Source organism: Pleurodeles waltl, chromosome 8, assembly GCF_031143425.1.
Source record: "Pleurodeles waltl isolate 20211129_DDA chromosome 8, aPleWal1.hap1.20221129, whole genome shotgun sequence".
In the NCBI taxonomy this organism is placed as follows: Eukaryota; Metazoa; Chordata; class Amphibia; order Caudata; family Salamandridae; genus Pleurodeles; species Pleurodeles waltl.
In genome coordinates, this window is record NC_090447.1 from 471,384,787 (window position 1) to 471,406,381 (window position 21,595).

The 21,595-nt window shown below is 42.5% G+C and overlaps 1 protein-coding gene across 1 annotated transcript in view; it reads left to right on the plus strand.

The window, feature by feature from the left end:
• The first annotated feature begins 1,578 nt into the window (after positions 1-1,578).
• LOC138250056 (sodium/hydrogen exchanger 2-like) overlaps positions 1,579-21,595 on the plus strand; it is a 720,639-nt gene continuing 700,622 nt past the window's right edge. Inside the window, exon 1 of the mRNA XM_069204438.1 lies at positions 1,579-2,608. Within this exon, the coding sequence (XP_069060539.1) occupies positions 2,332-2,608 (277 nt within the window). The 5' untranslated portion in view covers positions 1,579-2,331. The remainder of the gene's footprint in view (positions 2,609-21,595) is intronic.

Here is a 21,595-nt window from a genome sequence, read left to right on the forward strand (position 1 = left end):
GACACTCTACTCTGCAGTGTTGCACTATCCACCACTGTACTATCCACCACTGTACTGTACACCAATGTACTATGTACTACTGCATTCTATGCCACTGCACTCTATGCCACTCTACTCTGCATCACTCCACTCTACAGCACTTTGCTCCACTCTGCACCACTCTGCACTACGCCAGTGCACACCCTGCAACGTGAGTCTACTCTGCAATCTATGCCACTGCACCACTCTACACTACTGCTCTCCCTGCTACTCCATTGTATGGCACTCTACTCCACTGCACTCTATGCCACTCTACTGTCCCATGCCACTCGATGGCACTGCACTCTATACCACTGCACTCTATGCTAACGCACTCTAAACAACTGCACTGTACCCCACTGCACTGTACTTTGCACCACTTGGCTCTACGCCACTGCTCCTATGCCACTCTAATCCACTCCACATAACTATGCCACTAACTTTAATCCATGCTGAACAGCAGCTACTCTGGTGTATAACATGGCTAATGGCTAAAACACATTAGCAAAGCCAATAACTCTTTCGTAGATGAGACCTATTGGCTTTGCCAATGTTTGTTAGTACTATGAGGTACCGAGGTACCTGAAAGAACTGTGAAAAATACAATTACATCATAATAAAGGCTGCTACAAACTGCGCAAATACATTTCGGTTAAATAAATAAAAAGTGCTTCTCAAATACAGATTTGAATAATATACAGTTTATACCTAGTACTAAAAAATTGTATAACACTTCATTAAAACCACACACTCCACAGCTCACCTTGGAACACCATTACAATACCTCTCTAAAAGAAATATCTTTGCCACCAGAAACTTCAAGTGACTCCTTTTAGTAAAGTCAATGCAGGTTTTCAAGCCCCTTTATATTTATACAGTTGGGCACATTTGCATGTCTTTAGGGAAGGAGACCCCCTGGCAAGAGGGTCTGATTCTTATCTGTCTGTCCCTCCCTCCCAGCACAGGAGACTCCCTGCCTTCCAGCCCAGCTGTGGAAACTGATCTGCCCATAATTTCGCCCTGCCTCCCTTGCCCTTTAGGTGAAAGGCTAAAATTATGGACAAATGCAGTCCGTTAAGGCTTTCATCACGGACAACGGACGGCCAGGGCGAAATTACGGACAGTCCGTGAAATTTACGGACGGGTGGTCACCCTAGGGAATGAGAGCACTTTAATAGTTTTTAGTGCTCGGAAAAATGTACCCATTGTGCATGTTATGCAAGACGTGGGGCAATTTTCTTCTAAGCAATATGTTCACTTTAAACGTAGTTATTAGCCACCAGCCTTTGAAATTTCGCAGACCGTTTGAGATTGAAACGCTCCATGGCAAGAGTTTTCGAATCCCCCTCTTCGTCGATTCTGGATTCAAGAGTTTTCTTGCTGCCTGTGCCAACCTTTGTAAATGGTACTAGAAGTCCCCGCGGTGGGCATGGCATGCTACAGCGAACACATTGTGGATTTGTTTAAAGCTCCTTCAGCAGTGGCAGTGCAGCGCTCCTCCCACTGTGATTCATTATACATGAGGTACGTCACCGTGCCACCACACCTGAAATAGCCCTCAATGACAGAGTCTCGGGTTTCCAAAACGCACGACCAAACCAAGGAGGGCAAACAAGCGCAACGCAGAGCGACCTCGGAAATAAAGGGATAGGTCGGACCATTCACTCTCTGGGCAAGAACAACAGTGCCCACCATTAGGAAAACATGTTGTCGGACAACGCACACTACCCAAGCCAACCTCTCTCTTCGTGACATGGCAAATGAACAGCTCTCACCTTTTATGTGTAGAAATCACGGTGCGTAATGCAGCCTACGCCTGCTCGCTATTCCTGGGTAAACGCGCCTTCCCTGCCTCATGATTCAGACTTCTGGGTCACTGAAGGTCTCTGAAGTAGCGCGCCACAGGGCTCGCTGGAATTTTTCGGCAGCTTTGTGTGCTTCGGCTATTCACGCTTACTTTATGTAGCCTGTTGCTGCTGCTTATTTTCTCCTGACTCTTACCGATCACCCCAGTACTCTGGAGAGGGGTATATCTGAACTAGTTCCTGTGTTGGTGTATTTTGTGTCTGAGGAGCTGTTCTCGCTGCACCTGTTCCAGTGAAAACGCTAAGCCGATTCAACACAACAAGCAGGAAGCAAGACTGATGGTAGATGCACCTCTCGTGTTACATTCCGTTGTGAGCCATTCACGTGGTCACCTCATGTTCACCTGATTGCGGGACACCATGAATTCGAGGGAGACGTCACTACAGCACCTCCTGTAACAGCAGACCTTGGAGCTGTCAGATCGGTCTCAAGGTGTGGAGGTCAGACATGGGGTCGCCTGCCTTTTCCAAGCTCAGCCTATTCCTTGCTGCCTGGATTGGATGGGGTGCGCTCCAGGGTCGCACCACAACCGCCTCCGATGCTGCACTCGGTGCTGTGGGCCTGGGGGCCAGCACAGTCCCTGGAAGTGTTAGCCAAAGCATGGTGACCACCATGTCTCAAGGGGACGAGATAAGGCTGCCGGTCTTCACACTAGATTATCCTCACGTGCAGATTCCCTTTGAGATCACCCTGTGGATACTGCTGGCATCTCTTGCTAAAATAGGTGAGTGACGCAACCAACTGCACCTTTTTATTCTAATGGGTTATTAAGACAAACACCACACGAAGAACAGGAAAGATTACAGATAGGAATACTCTTGACACAAAATATCCCTCACCCCTTCCATTTGTGTAGATTTTGTCTCCTATAGAACAAAGAAGGGGTTTTGTTATGCACTATAATGGAATTGCAAGTTTTGTCTTAAGTGATCTATGCCTAATACATGACGAATGAAAGGATACCGGAACGTTCCACATTTATAGAAATTTTACGTGTACATTTTCCAGCATTTATCAAAGACTGCAAAAATATAGCAAATTTTAACAGCAACATGAAATCTACCAACGCAATCTCTGCTTGTTGTTTGGCAGAACAAAATGGGTAGACACATTCCAAAACGTTTTCCACACATGATTCAACTTTACATGTCAGAATTCCCGTTTTTCCCTTGAATGAGGTCTTTAATGGGTTGACGTGCAGTTCAGGCACAATGGATTTCAGGATAACTATCAAGGAAGATTATAAACTCAAGTTTATTGGAGACGGAAGAGCTGTAATCCAGTGTTCACTGGTAGTTCCACACAGAGGAAGTATTTGCCTAACAACGAACATTTATTCTGCAGGAAAGAAAATCTAAACACATGCACGCAAAATAAAAGGAGAAAAAGTCTTTATTCAACAGAAACTGTCGTTCTACTACTGAGCAATGGAAACTAGAAGGCTGACACACAGGGAGTGTTTTTAAAAAGTCTAGGGGTGACTGTACAAAAACTGCATGAAAAACATGCATCTTTGTAAAGCGTGAGATCTGTTGGGCGGAGCGTTCCTATCTTGTGTGGCACATTATATACACCCGGTGACACTGATATTAGAAAGGTACATCTATATTTGAATGCTTGTTCTTCGGTCATTCACGACTTAAGAGATTCCTGGTCCCTTTTCACTTGGATCATAGCATGTGTGCTTTTCTCCAAATAAAGTATTTTGTATTTTATGTTTATCTATTTAGGGGGATGTACTCATTTCTGAATAGCCCGGTAAACACACAAGTATACCCTTGAGCATAGCACACAAGGTGATCCAATCGACTATTCAGTGAAACCAGAGGCAGAGTAAACCTAGCTGTGGTTAACTTCAGTTATATCCCAGCAACAGTTAAGAGCTGCCTCTTAATGTTCACTTCCATTGCTCGAAATTCAAAAGTTATTAGGTGTCAAAAGCAAGCAGGGCCCACCTTTGACAGTGCCACTTTGAATGTAAAAATAAATGCAGAATATAATTAGGCTATATATGTATTTTGTGATGTGAAACAAAATGGTACACATCTTGTAGCACCTGCGCTATGAACACAGGTGGGGGACCTACTAAGACCGCCACCCAAAAAGTCAACTAATTCACACTGATCCCCAATCTGTCATCCCTTCTCCTGAAGGATTGTACTTATTTTCTGCCCTCCCCCCGCCCTTCCAGGAGGCAAAGCAGATTGGAAACCTTCCTGCGATAGAGACTATAACAATTCTCAGAACTTATTTATTTACAACCACTTAAACATGACATAAAAGAACATTTTCACATTGTTCAGTATTTTTCTTTTTGCATCCTTTATTACAAAACGTATTTACTATATGCTCCTAAAGTCATTTAATGGGGCAAATCTCGTACACAATTTAAATTCTTAAAAGGACTCATGGTTGACCACTCCCCAGGGACCTGTGGCATCGACTGTAGACTGGGGGCAGTGTTCCCCCCAAACAAGTTACACTTCACAAGGTGAAACTCACCTGCCCCCTCAAGATAGTGGGGCGTGGGCCATCATGAAACTGTCCCTCAAAACAAACCATGCCCGAGCCAACCCTAAGAAGGGATCTCCCCTGGCACCTGATGGGGATGGTGCTGGGCAACTGGGCCATACCTTGGTCCCCTGACCCAGTCTCCATCCTCCCAAATCCCGAGGCCATGTAATGGAGTACTGTGGTGGGGAGCTATGGACATTCGCAGAAGCGGTCTTCCTGAGCCCCTTTTCTACAGCCCACAGCACCGCCACCCTGGTTTGAGCCAAAAAGCTTCTGATTCCGTCTTGAATTCTCCTGCACTAGTATTCCTGATGCCAAGGTTGTCCACCTGCTTTGTGCCCAAACATGACTCCATCCCTTCCAAGGTCCTCAGGCTGTGCTTTCCACTATGGATGGGGAAAAAATCCTCGGAGTCCTCTGGATGTGGGCATGTAGACGGTCGTCAGGGGCAGCCAGGTCAAAAAACAAGGTGACTATGTTTGGGACTTGCAGTCCCTTTCAACCCTGCCTGCCTGCCCCTGCTGACTGCCCCAGAACCTCCCACATGCCCCCACCTGCCAATAGGCTCCCCCGTGGGGTAAGCGCAAACTAAAAAAATTCCACATCGCCCACTGTTGAGCCGCTGCCCGGGACCGGTCCGATCCGGCCCGCACTTGTCCTGGGGGCACGCTATGCATTGGCGCGCCCCCACCCAGATCAATCTCTAGGGAAAGGTGGACATGTAGGGCTAAGGGAAGATCTTTAGAACTGTTCTGAAGGAGAGGAAAAAGGGACATACTCTGACATGCAAAATTAAGGGAAACCAGGCTGAAGAAAAGTGAGCAATTGTTGGTTGGTTGATCTTTTGCCTGGAACACATAGGGCCACTCACTGTTACTGAGGTGCAATGACAGCATACATAGAGATTGAAATTATTGACTGACTCACAGGGAATCCAGGAGAAACATCAGCTGATGTCATTTTTGTATGCTTTGAGGACTTTTTCAAGGGGTACAAGGGTGTCTAGGAGTTATTGGGCCTCAATTGTGTCCACTGTGGTCATTCACCATTGCTGTCATGGGGTCCATATTGCTCCAAATTGTAAAGTAAGCACATCCTTTCAGCACTTGATTCTCAAGGAAGTTAAGGCAGAGTAGTCTAAGGTACCCTATGGAAGGTGAGATGTGTTGGAAATTCATGTCTCAGTATCACACATAACAACAAAAAAACTCACTGTCCAGACAATGGTTTTACTTTTAAAAAGAAAAATACTTTAATGTACACAAAGCTAAATACTATGTTTGACTCACAATTACATATATACTAAATTCACTGGGCGAAACAATATACCAAATGACCTGGGGAAGCACAATTTAAAACTATTCCTAAAGAAGGGCCACACAGAAAAGCAGCACAGAAATCCTGTATCTAAATTTGTATCAGAGAGTCAAACTAACTTGTTAAGCCTAACCTACTGACATTATCTGGAAGACATCTAGTGACAAACTGCATGGCTGCAGGTCATACTATGGTAAACTATAATATTTCGAAATAAGTCCGTTGCATTACCATAAACTCTTCAAAGCATAGACACACAGACTTTGTCAACATAATCACAATTATTAAACCAGGCTTATTGCATTTGAAAGTGTATTAATATTTGCTTATCCAAATTTACAGACTGTAACAGCACTGAACCACTATCCTTAATCCTCTGCATACAGAGACCCAAAGCAGTCTTAAGGTAGACTTGATGTTTTGAAACCTTAATGAGTACTTCACCTGAGAGACACACAATATATTCTGCCAGACCTGAGAAGATGCATCTTACTGTTAATCATGGGCTTCCACAAGACAAAGTAGTGAAATATGTGGCAGACTCAGTTTTTCACTGCAGTAGCCACGGGTACTTTTCGACTCATGCCTTGAATATCTCAACTGCCTAGCAACCCTTAGGGCCTTGCAACTTCTGCCAGGGTCACAGGGTCACTAAGAGGTATCACAGTTAGACAACTCTGAAATTACGTCCTTCTGGTTCTTAGCCTTTGTGTTCTCTACCAGTGGTGGTCTTTAGACACCAACCTAACTTCCCAAGAACCTTCTGACCACGGACCTGGGTCATCTCAGTTCTTTGTTCTTCCTGTACAGGTGAGGTTTGATTTTTTAGATGGTGGGCTCCTGCAAGGCACATTTCCAGAACCTTCCTCCAAAGCAAGTTTAGTGCCTTCCTTCTAGGAAGATGCAGCTTCTTCAGAAGGGTTAGGCTCCAAGTCCCTCTCACATCACAGCCACGAAGAGGACACTATCACAAATGATGTCTCTGACATCACTGGTGATATTACATCTACTTTACTATTGACATTATTCATGACATGTTATGGGTACTGCTCCATTTTTGTACAGTATTCCACCACAATATTATGTTTTTTAAATATCATGAATATCATGACCAAAATATCTACTACAATAACATGGTGAAAGTATGTCTAAATAGGCAGGCATATATTTTCTATACTTAACCCCACTCATATGCATCTTGAGGATATATCTTGTCAAGGTATATGAATGTGGAGTTTGGATGTGCACAGTGGGGGTAGGCTGCACGCTTAGCCTTTGGCCAGGCACTCCACCCCAACTCCTATGTAATTATCTGACCTGTGCATTCACTCCAGCTTTGCAAGATGCTATATGAATGAGATCATTGACTAAACAGCAAGGGCAGAGCAAGCTCTCCCATCTTCTTCCTGGCCCTTCATGTGTCTGAAGAGAAAAGGGATAAAGTAGAAATTGAGACAATGACAACCATTAATCAGAGGAGGCAATGGTGAGCAATACATAAGATAAAATTATAGATGGTGCAGTTGCCATTAATGGGGAGGTTCAACTTAGGGGTCCACATGACACTACAGACCAGTCAAGAATTACTCTTGTTTTCTTGATGTCATTTGGACCCTTTTAGTGGTGTATAACTGTTAATGCTCATTGTCAATCTGTAATTGCACATGTTGTGGTGGCTTTCCTGTGAAGCCTTTTAAAACCAACAAGAGATTCTACTCCATGTGTCCACTGCTGTGACATTGCAAACGTATAAAAAGGTAACCACCACCTGTACAGCACTAAGCAAGGATGCAGCCAGTCCCCAAGCTTTACACAACCTCACATGAGCCTCTAGATATCTGAAAAAAGAAGAAGAAATACAGGTGGTGATCTACACGGCCCCTAGTCTGTAGAGCCTCAGAGATGTAAAGGCTCATAAGGATCACTTACCTCACAAGATTCCCCTTTCCTCTCAAATCTACAAAAAGCTGATGGAGACCTAGGAGTACCAAGCGATGCTGTGGTGCCATCAACACCCTTCTCTCATATTTCCCTGAGGGCAGTGTAGAGTGAAAGGAAATGGGATCTCCATCTCGGCATTTTAGCAACAACCTTTTTAATATAGTATCAATTGTGATCTCAATCACCATGAGAGTGCAAAAACAGCATCCCCAGGGAGCTTTCTCTAAAAGTGCAGTGGAAGGTTAGAAAAGGGCATAATGATCTATTGGCAGGGTATAGCAAATATGAAAGAGAAGGCAAAGGGAATGTGAAGGAGAAGGAATATGGAAAGAGTTGGGAGGGGGATGAACAAAGGGAATGGCAAGTGGTAGTGATTGTGGAAGAGGAGTGGGAAGGGAGATAGAGAGGAGGAGGATAATAAAACAGACATCTAGAGGGATAGGAAAGGGAAAGTATAATGGAACAGACTTTGGTCAGTCAGAAAATGTTTTGGTCCTCAGCTAGATGATGCCACCAGTGATGTGGTGACCGGGAGAAGAGTTGTGGACTCCAAAATGGTTGCAGCAGTAAACCTACTGCCTCTCTTGAGAGACAGCAGGAGTAGCATTCCACTACCACAAAGAATAGCTTTTTTTTACTTCATGTTAGAAATCGGGTCCTTGGTTGGCAGTCAGGTTGGCCTCTGTTCAAGCAAGGACCCTCATTCTAGTCAGGGCAAAGGAAAAAAACACACCTGGTTCACCCCCACTCACCCTCTTGGCAGCTTGGCACAAACAGAAAGGCTTAACCCAGAAGCAATGTGTATAGTATTTGTACCAACACACAAAATATAACAGTGCAACACTACAAGATGGACTCCACTCAGGTTTAGAAAAATAATAAATGTTTATCTAAGTAAACAAGACCAAATATGATAAAAATCCACAATACAGAATTAAAAATATGATTTTAGCAATTGAAAACACAAAAACAGTGACTAGAAGCACCAATGTTGCAATTTAATGTTAGCGTCATCATGATGAAGTCGTTTCCCACAATGCAACACCACTGGTGCCATTTATGGGGGCACACGGACCCCCAGGTACAGTACCTTAGAAAAAGTGTGAAAAACAGGCCGGTGCCTGGAGTCGCGGAACGAGGTGCCATTGGATCTGAGCCGGCATTGGTTCCAATGCTGCGAGACAAAGGAGCGGAGGCATCACAAAGAGGTGCTGGGTCCTTTTCTGCACAGCGGTGGAGGTGAGGCAGCGTCGGTTGTGAGGACTCAGTCCCTGGCCACCTGCGGCAAAGTCGAGGTCTGGCGAAGTCACAATGCTGTGGGACGACCTCACAGGGTCGCGGTCATGTCACAGTGTCACAGGTGCTGCAGCGGAGTCGGTGTCATGAACGTTGGTGCTACGACACTCTGATCTAGCAAGTTCTTGGGATGTCAGCGGCATCAGTGACATGTTGGTGGGGTCGCTGCGCTTCTGCGAGTTCCACAGCTTCAGGTGCAGGTGGCGTCACAGGCTTGGTGCAGCAGTGTCCTTATGAAGTCGCACAGCTTTGTCCGGCGTTGTTTCACATGGATTTTTCCAAATATTCACTCTCAGGGGCCCAGGAAATGGAATGGTACCCTTTGACAAGCTGAAGTCCACAGCATGCAGACTCGGAGACTGATTGGTGAAGACTTTGCTGTCCCTGAAGCTTCAAAAACTCAGTCCAAGCCCTTGGTAATACCTCTCAAGCAGGAATGCACAACAAAGTCCAGTCTTTGTCCCCTTTCACAGGCAGAGGCAGCAACCGCAGGATAGCCCAACAGAGCACAGTCACAGGCAGGGGCAGCACTTATCCTCAGCTCTTCTCCTGGCAGAGGTTCCTCTTGAATCCTTGAAGTAACCTTGAGTTGATCTAAAATCTGGGGTTTTGGGTCCAATACTTATAACCCTTTTTGTCTTTGAAGTTGCCCAAAGTCTCTGTTGTTTACAGGATCCTGCTTTGTCCAGGCCCCAGACACACACTAGAGGGTTGGAGACCACATTGTGTGAGGGCAGGCACAGCCCATTTAGGTGTAAGTGATCACTCCACCCTCCACTCCAGCCCAGATGGCTCATCAGGATTTGCAGGCTACACCCCTGCTACCTTTGTGTCACTGTCTAGAGGTGATTCACAAACAGCCCAACTGTCAGCCTGACCCAGACAGGAAATCCATAAACAGCCAGAGTCACAGAGTGGTTTAAGCAAGAAAATGCCTACTTTCTAAAAGTAACACACCCGGGTCCTAGGGTTACTGGGTTTGCCTAATTTATTAAATAATTTCTAAAAGTAGCATTTTCTAACTAACAGTTTAAAAACCAACTTCACTAAAAGTTGCATTTTTGAATTGTGAGTTCAAAGGCCACAAACTCCGTATTTCTATCTGCTCACAAAGAGAAACTGCACTTTAAGGATAAATAAAGGCAGCCCTTATGTTAACCTCTCTTAGGGATAGGACTTGCAACAGTGAAAACCGAATTTGGCAGTATTTCACTGTTAGGACACATAAAACAAATCAGTACATGCCCCACCTTTAACATACACTGCACCCTGTCCATGGAGTACTTAGGGCCTAACTTAGGGGTGCCTTACATGTATAAAAAAGGAAGGTTTATGCCTGGCAAGTGGGTACACTTGCCAACGCGAATTGGCAGTTTAAAACTGCACACAGAGACACTGCAGTGGCATGTCTGAGCCATGTTTACAGGGCTACTCATGTGGGTGGCACAATTAGTACTGCATGCCCACTAGTAGCATTTGATTTGCAGGCTCTGGGCACCTATAGTGCACTTTACTATATGCCACTCATGGAAAAGCCAATTATGCCTATGATTTCACATAGGGAGCACTTGCACTTTAGCATTGGTCAGCAGTGATAAAGTGCCCAGAATAACAAAAACAGGATACAGCACACAGCAACAACCTGGGAAGTAGAGGCAAAAAGTTAGGGGAGACCACACCAAGGATGCCAGGTCTAACACCCCAGAAACCTTTCTCTATTTAAAAATTGGAATGTCGCTACTCAGTCAATTTGCCAACTGTGCATTTTCTTTAGAATTAAGAAATTGCTGGTATTGAGAGACAGGGTTTGTGTGAAAAATATGGATGAATTAGTGTCTGCAGATGTTCTCAATACATTTACAAGGTTTGATCACAGTTTTCTAAAGTCTTGTGGCAAGACTTGAATGTATATGTGTGGATTTTAGGGGAATTGGTAGGAAGATATCCTCAAATGTTAAACCAAATTGAAGTCTGGACTATCTTGTTAGATGATTAACATCACCAAGGAGAGGAGATAACTTTGTTCAGAGCACAATACTTATAAAAGGAAGTAAATGAAGATACAGAAGGTTCAGAGTGGAAGGGGTAAGGGACAGGTAGTGGTAGAAGATGATTCATCCCACAAAAGGATATCCTACAACCTGTAAGTATCAATTCTGATTAACCCAAAGACACCTCTCCTAGTTATTTTGATAGAGCCTCACCCACACTAGCAGTGGCACACTTCATCATCAAGTCTCATCCTGGCTCCTAAAGACCATGATGGTCTCAAACATATTTCAGGGAGCCCTGTGATATTTTGTCTGCTGGGGGCTTTTTCTAAGTTAAAAATATCTAGGTGACACCCAGATTTAGATAACACAGTGTGTTTGTAGGGTATAATGTTCTAAACCCTCATTTGTGTTGACATGTTTCAGCCTTTATTTGTGCGGCCTCTTGGGTCCTAGGTTTTTGTAAGGACAAAAAGGAATGCCCTTTAATATGTGTCTATTTGACCTGTACTGATTAGTATCTAATTTATAGGTCCTTTCCCTATTCAGTTTTGACAAGTCATATAACACATAACATGTACACAAGGACCACTAGCCCAGTTGCTTGAGTTATAGTTCTCTATTGTGGCAATTATTCTTGTGACAGATCAAGAAAAGCTTGAGGCAGATCTATATGTGAGAGGTGACCTTGCAGCTTTGACGACTGTGGACAAAGTTCGCAGTTATAAATTGTGTGATAGTTTTTAAACCTTTGAAGGTTTCTCATATTAGAATCCGTAACTTAAACCTACTAAATTTACCATGGGAATAGGCCTAGGTAAAAGCAAAACATTCAGAAATTAGCATGTTAAAAATGATTTCAGATGATATACCTAATTTTAAAGTTGCTCACCTCAATTATGTGTTTACCTAGCAGGGACCTTACCAATCTAAAACAGTAATACTGTGCCTGGAGTGGTAAAAGGCGTTTGCATTTTTCATATCAACATGGAAGGCACTAGCTAATTCAATGCTTAAATTCTTTGCTGTAAAAATGGTAAAAGGATTTATCACATTCTAGTCTGGTGTGGATGGCATTGTGCTAATCCCATGCTTCAGAACTCTGCTAGAAAACTTGTAAGGTGAGCAGATTCAGAGTGTCAGTGGTGCTGAAGGATGCTACATAAAAAAGAGCTGCCCTCCACCTAAACGTGGGAAATACACAAGGTTCTCTGCATACTTTTTTCATAATTTATGCAACACTTTAAGCCTGAAAGGATATTTTTCTTTGACATAAATTTAGTATTTTCTAGTGTCTGGACAAATCAATACCTCTCTGAAGAGCTCTAATCAGAGCGAAACACATGTCAGGGGTTGCTTTTATTAATTCCAGATTGCCTTGGATGGTATTTTACCAACCCAAAGTTGTAATACTGTTCCTGCAGTGGTAAAAGTTTTTTGTCATTTTTCAAGTTGACATGGATGGCACTAGCTAATCCTATGCCTAAAGACTTTGCTGTAAGAATGGCAAAATGCTTTGCCCCCTTTTAGCTCTGCATGGATGACATTGGGCTTATCCTTTGCTTAAAAAACACATATTTTTGAGGGGAGCAGATTCAGAGTGTTGGTGGTGCTTAATGGTTCTGCCCTCCGCCTAAACTTAGAAACTACTCAGAGTTCTCTGCTTCCATTTTTGCATGATTTATGCAGCACTCTAAGTCCTAAAGGGAGGGGCTAAGGATTTTTGTAAACCATGAGGCCAAAGGCCAATTGGTTTATGAATGCCACTTCAACCCTGAGATGGCACTATAGGCCCATATTTCACCTCACTAGTTATGTATTTTTTTATATGACATGATTCATAAATTTATTTTCATGTGTTTTAGAAATATTTGAGCATTAGGCATTGCAAAGAGATGAAGAGTTTGCATTAAAAATGTGCTTTTCTTTTCACATACATTAACACTATAGAGTAGGGTTAATTAGACATAAGTAAAAAATAATTTCAATTCGTTTCATTGTGGCTTAATAAAAATCATACAATATTAGAACAAAGCCACACATGCAAAACACAGGAAAAGGATATGGCACGATATAAATGAAAGGTCAGTTCAGTTACTAAAATAAAACAGAAATTTAAAATCTAGTTTAAAACTCTGTTTTTTATAAAATGCTTCTTAAGGGAACTCTCTATGTACAATGCCAGAGAGTTAGGTTTTATTGTCCATTATTGTTCTCAAATGGCACAGGAGGACCTCCATATATTTCACTAACCTTCCTGTCATTTGGAAGCCCTGCCGCCCATTGCATATCTCACAGCATCTGCCACTTTGCAGCCTCCCTTTTTAAGAAAAAGTGGCCTGACTCATTCCTGCCGTTCCACTAATAACGACGGACACGTAGAATGTGTGGTAATTATTCAAACTTATAGCCGCTCAGGCGCAGCATGTGGAATAGCATTTGTATGTTGGCCAAGCATATCGAGCTTCCAGTCAAGGGGTGCATAATAACCGAACACGCACAAACGGTGCCATTTCGATGTAGCCAGAGGACATTGTAAATAGTTAGCTCCATTTCAGAGAAACTGCCCACTATATAACCTGTATATATTTTCTGTTCACTGACTCAATGTCCCTTAAAAATGACACAGCTTTAACCTGTTTTTGTTAACTGTTTTAAAAAGTCCTGGATATCGATCAATTCCAAAGGGCGCGCATCTGTAAAGTGCCCATTGCCTCATTTAAATGTACCGTCAATGCGCTATATTTGGGGTGGCTGCTTGAAAGTGCGTGCCAGGCAAAAGCTCGAGGACAGCTTTCCCTGGCATGTTGCATTGCGAAACAGATGATAGGTAAAGATGCATTAATTATACCGATGGTTGCTGCAGGTTAAATCCCACCCTAATTTGAGATTGACTTGTTCAGTGGGATAAGTGAAAAATTCGATCCACCCTAATGGACCAACCAATGGAACTTCAGGATTATTGTAGAAGCAGCATACATCATACGTCTAAGAGGTGGATTTGCTTTTTTTGGATGGGACCAGTGTTAACTCAAAGATCCCCGATCATTAATCCATTCTCCTAAGTAATGTATTTCCATTGTTTTTCATCTGGGTTCCACACAAATACCATTGCCTCTCATGACACGGATTGCTGCTAAAGACCAAAACTGCCGATTTGTTTTTATTAATTGTAAGTTTGATTGCGTTGTTATAGTTGTTCAGGCCAGTTCTGCAGGCCTGATGCAGTATGATGTAAAATAATTGAGTAATATACATACTGCAGGGCCCTAAAGCTAAGCAAACTCAATCGTGATGGATGCCATCGTTGCACGTGGATGGCACCTGATAAATCAGCAGTATATAAGTTGAAGGGTAATAGATCCAACACACGGCCCTGTTTTAGTCCTTTATTTGTGGTGATCTTTCCAGAAATATGATAGTTGTTGGTCAGTGTAACTGGACCAACATGTTCCAATACAAGGGCTGTACAGCCCTTAGTAACGGAGGAGGAATTACGCATTTAGCTAATGTAGACAATAATAAAGTGCTGGTTACTGCGTCAAAGGTCATACAATAATGGGTAAAACACAGAGACTGCACTTTTGACCTTCAGTTGTTAGTCGATAGAACGAGAATGTTTTCAGTTGCATTACTATTGCCTCTGAAGCCAGTTTGCCTCGGTGCAATTAGATTTTTTGATGCAGCCCTGGTCTCTGACTTGGCCAGCGCCCTTCATTGTGAAGAGTGACTGATGTAATTTCTTACACTAATTCATACTGCTCCATGTATGTGATACCACAGGGGCTAACGACACTCTAATAGCACTGCTGAAATATGTTAAGAATGGACTACAACAATCATAATACATCGTTATCTTGACGAAGAAGGGTTGATTTATCTTCCCATGTACCTTAAGGGTGATGTCTTACCGCAGTACGACTAATTTTGTTTCTCGTCAGGGTATTTACATTATGGTTATGTCCAGAGCACCTAACACAGCAGTTCAGTACACACAGCATTTGCACCTAAATAGCGAGCTCCGTTTTACAGATTCAACACTCTTATTCCTGTCTACATGAGGCCACTAGGTGTGTTGGAACCTATTATATTGACTCTAGGATGTCAGAAAATCTTGCTATAACGTATTACGTAGATGTTTGCTTTGCTGACAGCTGTGTGAGTGTCCAAGGGGAACTGTATATTCGACTCACTTGCTCTCTAGAAATCACCCATCACTTAGCAGAGTATTCTGCGGAAGGTTGGCTGAGAAATAGGTATGTACCAATCCCAATATCTGCTGTATGCTGCATATTGCAAATAATTCTAACACTGCTAACATATTCAGGAAAGCGGGATGGCAGAGGATCCCTGGTGGGCTCCAATTTATCTATAATGATGACCATATATTTTTGTTTGGTGTCCATATTAAGCCTGTGTTTCCTTTGGATCTCAGGGTGATTAGTGTTTATGGAGACAGCCTAAGTTTGTCAATCCTGGCTCTCATCCTGCATTGCTGTGTCACTAGAGGTCAATAATTGAATGCCTGGTTTTCATCCTCATGCTGACGGTTTGCCGCCGCAGAACATGAGTTTTGCATAGGATGATAAAGCGGCCTAACAGTGCTGTATCCATGGTGGTGTACCACAAAGTGGAAGTGTGAGGTGCTGCATTCAACTTGTGAGAGCTTCACTTGTCCATTCCTGTTTATGTAAATTTGTCACTATCACCAGGCGTGTGTAACATTTCAGTGTTTTCAGTTCAGATAGTGCATGCACTGTGTTTTTTGCATTATTGTGTTGGTCTAAGATTGTGAAGGAAAGTTACACATTTTTGAAACATCCAAAAATATGAGTATTGAAACTTTTCTGAAAAATTTGAAAATTCTAGGTGGTGAGGCTTACATAGACCTCATTACTTACACAAAATCCCCTACCATGTCAAACTTTGGGTGAATCCACTGAATGTAGTCACATTTTCAGAATCTTAAAGGAATGGTAAAAGTCCTGTTACCTAGCACCCCTACACATCCTAAAAGAAAAACATTACCTCACTTTAGTGGATAGGCTTATCACCCAGTGCAGAAAGTCAGGAAATGCCCAGAAATGCACCATAGAAATGTTAGGAATTTTACTTTGAACTTACATTGAGTCCAAAAACATTACCATCCTTTAAGGAAACTGGGATACAATTTTGATTTCTTTAGACATACTTTTGACATATCAGCTGTCAGGGATGGGTAACCCTGACCATGCAGTGGGGTGGAATGATTGTCTGTTATTAGAGTGTGGGGGTGCAGGCCAGTCCCAAGCCCTATTCCTTTTTTAACAGCGGTCACTGGTGCCAAATAGTCTTTCTGTCACCGGGGGTAGGGTGCAGAAAAACGTTCTTGTGCCTGCAGTTGAAGATTGCAGCCCAGTGACAAGTCGAGCTGGCTCCCCACCTCATTGACACAGGAACTGAATATTCAGTCAGCTTTCTGCCCCTCTGGGGTTGCCAATTTGGATATGGTTACTTGAGATAACTATGACTAGTGAATTCCAGTGGCTTTGTTAATTTTAACTGGTATGTTTCAAATGACTTGTTCACCTAACTATAATGCCCCTTTAATCTTTCTTCTTTCAGTGAAATTCTAAGGTTTTTCTATGTAGAGCAATATTTTATTGCCATATGTAAGGTCAACCCAATGTCACACACAGCCTTCAGTCCCTGCTGCTCCTCTATTACTTCTTTTTAAATTTATTGATGTATTTATTGATGTTTTTTAATTTGAACCTTTTTTGTGTGCCCTGGTGCCGACCTAGAGCACCCACACCTTTTTTTTAAAACTTGTGGTCCTCAAGGGGAGCCCCAAGGCCGCTGCTGCCCCTAGCAGCTCCCACCTGCAGGTAGGAGATGGCAATTTCTTTTGTAAATTGGTGCCCGGGTACCCTTCCTGGGCCACCCACAATGCATCCATGGTTGAGGACACGAGGGAAGCCCCAAGACCCGCAGCCCTAGCCGGCTCCCCATCCAGCACCTATTGTGGTGCTGGAGGGAGCCAGCACCTTCCTCCTTTGCTCCCACATAGACAGGAGCAGCAGCTGTTCTATTTTCCTAAAAATAATAGAGAAACTACATTTTGGGACCTCACATTTTTCTTGTCCCTCCCCGCTTGAATGATCCCCCCGAAACATTCTAGGAAAGCACTTAGGTGGATGACATTTTCTTGAAGATTCATTAAACAGTGAACCAAAACACGCATTTGCAATGCAATAGGTCTCGCATTTGCTTGAGTTAGAGCTATTAGCATTGTACATGCAAAACTGGACTTTTCTTGCCACAGAAATCTTTCAACCCTGCTGCATATTTTGGTTCTCTCTGCCGTATAATTTTAGTAGCTCGGCATTATACCTAGCAATAGGGTGAATAACAGTGAAGCCTCTTGCTACAGCACTTTGAAACTGGTATGAAACACTACATGAAAATATAATAATATTATTAATAATTATAATAATAATTGTTCCTTTTTTTAGTAGTAGTATAAGTGTTCGTATTATGCACTTTTTTTTCATTGATATTGGCTCTGTTGTCCACATTGCATTTGAGAAATTAAACGGGTCTAATGTTATAAGATTGCTTTCAATTGTAGACTAATTCAAGATTGCCTGACCTAACATGACAGTCGCTTTTGTTTATAGTTTTGGTGTTGGCGATGGCAGCACTAACAGATGATATTTACATCCTGTAGAAGTGTGAAGACCTCAATGTTAATTTCTTTCCCTAGGTAATGCTTTTAAATTAACACACCTCTCCAAAGCCTATTGATGTTCTTTGGAGCCTGCATCCTTCCTGCAGAGCCTGGAATGACCCTAATGTCTGAAGAGCACACCAATGCCTACCCACACTCGGGCTACAATTAAGTCGTCCACATATAGAATTACTTCATGATTGTTTATTTTGTCTCAGGCAGCAGACGTTGGCCTATTGAAAGTGTTTCTTTTTTAAATTACACGCACAATGAGATATGCTTTCTCATTGATTCCTTGAAACAGGACGACATAAGAGAAGGCGGAGCACGTGTCATGCCAAGCAGTTTTGCACCAACTGTGATAGCTTCAACGTAGGGTTTCCCCCGGGTCTCTTAACTGCCCCTAATATCATTAGATGTGTCAAGGTACTACATTGTTTTAGGTCTCTCTTGCAATTTTATCCGCATTAATGAAACACATGCCTGTTTACGTAACTCAATTCAAAGTACCATTTAAAAGGTGTAGAACAGAACTTTCATTAGCGTCTCCACAGCATTAAGAATGTCTGCATCAATATGCAACGAAAAAATAGCATGAGTGTGTGCTGCATGTAATGTAACACCTGAATAATTATAGAAACAGATACTAAACACAGTTTATGCTGCTCACCGTCCAACATTCTTCTTGATATGCTAATATGTATGGGGTAAAATAGCCCCTGCTGTACCTTAAAAGAAATTTCTTTGACCATTTAGAAGAATGAGACCAAGGTGACTTGCAAATAGCCTTATACTGTATGGCAGTGAGCAGTTTTAAATGGTGCTCATGCAAAGTGTACCAATGCTGCCTATCCAGTTTGCGCTGTTTGCAACTTCAAAGCACCATGGCAACTGGGAAGCACCAAGGGGAGAAACCAAAAAAAAGGTAGTTCGCCTACACTGAAGTATATCGACAATCATGCAATTATCCATGTAACAGGGTCAGTCTGCAAAGTGTGACAAAACAGCCTCAAGGCAGGACAAATGTAAAGCATTCACCAATGACATCAAGAGTTTTTTGCAAGGCAAGCCCAAGAACAAATGAAAGTGATGGGTGTGGTTAAGGCCCCCAGATAGGAACCAACATGGCCAAAAGCAGCACGTGCACGCTGCTACACTTGACCTAAAAAGGGTCCTGCTATGGTAAATAGGTTGGTAAGTAGGTTCTAATTGTAACTAAAGAGTGCCTACCACCACTCTTTGATATATATGTATTGAGACTTTGAAAAAACAACATCTTTAATATTCAACCTATGTAAGATTGGATGTCCATGAGGATACTATCCACACCAGGGTATATTGTAAAGAAACAGCATGTAATCCCATATTGCATGGTACCAGTGGTCATTCCAAGACACTCATTGAGAATTCCATATAGCCAGTTACTAAGAGCTCAAAGAATTTGCTCCACTGATATCCTATACCAAACAGAAGTGAAAGCAATGATAAAACGATTTCTGGAAAGTGGATATCCTTAGAAATTTTTGAACAATGCACATCTATGATTGAAGGTGAAAATAGAGATGAATTACTGGTTGGTGATAGATGGAGCTAAAGCACTGTCCAGGCTGTTGCAACACAAGATGATGTAACTGAAAACACTGCAATTCGATTCTTTTTACAGTACAACAATGAACATCAACAAATTAGATCCATATTGGCACACAATTGGCATTTTACAACATGTTTTCCCGATACAATCTGAGGTCTGGAAATGGCTGACCCCTTGGGGTGACAGATGAAATATCTGTTTAAGCGGTCTAGCTCTCGAATAAGAGGGCAGTGCAATGAACACAAAACTAAAGGTTACAGGGACATTATAGTCAGGTTCAGAGTTTACTCATACAAAACCACAGAAATACAGCAATTAGAGTTCTTTCAAGTAACTATAACTTGCACCCTAAGGTAACTATAACTCACGCCTTTGTCTTGTCCAGCTAATTAGTCACATATTATATTATTGATGAGATTCTGTATGGCATCTTTGATATTATCACTACAACCCCTGCAATAAAATTATTGATAAGAAAACTGTGCATGGCAAGGGTGCAAGTTATACAGTAATTACCTTAGGGCGCGAGTTATAATTACTTGATAGAACTATAACAGCTGATTTTCTATGGTGCTGTGCAAGTAAATTCTGAACCTAATATAACATCCCTCTAGCCTTTGTGGTTTTCATTGAAAAGATATATATATATATATATATATATATATATATAAGTATATATATATATATATTTATCAAAATATAATTCCTTCATGTTTAACTCCAGAAAACACCCGCACTCCGAGATGTTGCAGTAATAATATCAATGATGCTATAGAAGTTATTATTGATGTTATAATATGTGGAGTCTCTAGCGGTACAAGGCGAGGGCGCAAATTATAGTTACCTTAGGGCGCGAGTTATAGTTACATGAGTAAACCATAACTATAACTGCTCAATTTCTCTGTTTTTGTATGAGTAAATTCTGAACCTAAAAATAACGTCCTTGTAACCTTTGTTTTTTTCAGTGAATTTCTTGTTTTTTTTTAGCACGCACAGAAGTAAATATAACAAGCACAGTGCACAACCTTCAGCCGTGTACGGCGGGGGTGGGCCACAGGCCGGAGGCCAACCCTCCTGCATTCACCCAAATCCAAGCTGTGCAGCGTGAGGTTGGATGTAGTAGTTGGGCTTTTTTTTTTAATTTCTCTGGATCCGCGGATCCACCAGCGGGTCCATGGATCAGATGAAAAAAAAAAATAGTTGGACCATTTGTTGCCCATAAGAACCTCCTTATGTGTCCTATGGGGTCAGAATACCTGCACCCTGACCCCTTATGTGTTTTTGCACTTTTCTTTTCTCACCCCAAGCCGATGCGACAAACAGAATGTCAGCCACAACCTTTTTATCAGGTTACGGCCAGCCAGTCAGGGCCTAATATGCCAATTTCGATGTAGAATTGCATGCATTTGTGAGAGGAAGAAAGTGAGGAAGGAATCTGCAGAGGCTAATTAACTTCCACTTACTTACAGGCCTGGACATGCCCTTTCTTACAGAAACAACAAGAGGCAACCAGACCCATCACAATACTCAAAAGAGGGGCTCCAATTTGAAGTTTTGGGGCATAGTTCAGATCAGGTGTAGATGTGGCATCTTTTGGATTGAGCATATAGGCCCTCCTTCTAGAACCCTCCACCTCCACTTTTAACCTCTGTACAAAGAAGAGAATCTGAGAAACACAGAGAACTGTAGAAGAAAAGTAGAATGAATCCCTGTCTTTAGTGGTGGAACACTCTGGACTTGTACCTTTATGACGTCTGTTGGACCTTTATCTCTAAGTCCAGGGACACTGGCTTCACTGCTCTCACTGGAGAGTAAAGGGTAGACAGCTGGTGATGACCCTGATTCCTCCCCTGAAGACAATCAACAGTGCACAATTTAAGAGGCAATCAAAACACATTTAATTGGAATTCCTCTAGTACCATTCTGCCTTCATAAGAATGTCCTATGTATTATTGTAAGGAGAACATAGCAGACAGTCCTAAACCGCATCAATTAACCTAAGGGTGTATTTATAGAAACAAAAAGCAAACATCTCATGGCCAGGAGCATTCTTCTGGAATGTTTATGGATTGCTCATGTGGAGTGAATACATGGAGTAGGTGGCCCGGCTCCAGCTGGACATAGATTCTCTGCCAAAGACCAAGAGCCTGTGGGGCTGGGAGAGAGCAGACACTGAGTGTGACCTGCCTTAAACGCATTGGGGTGCTGATAAAGGAAGACTCTTGACTAAGGAGATTAACAAGATCCCTCACAGAGGAGCATGGCCTCAGTTATGCACAACTCCCTGTTGCTTTAAGGAAGGAACTTTGTGATGTAGCTGCAAAGGAGCCAAATAAATATCAGTCTATTAAC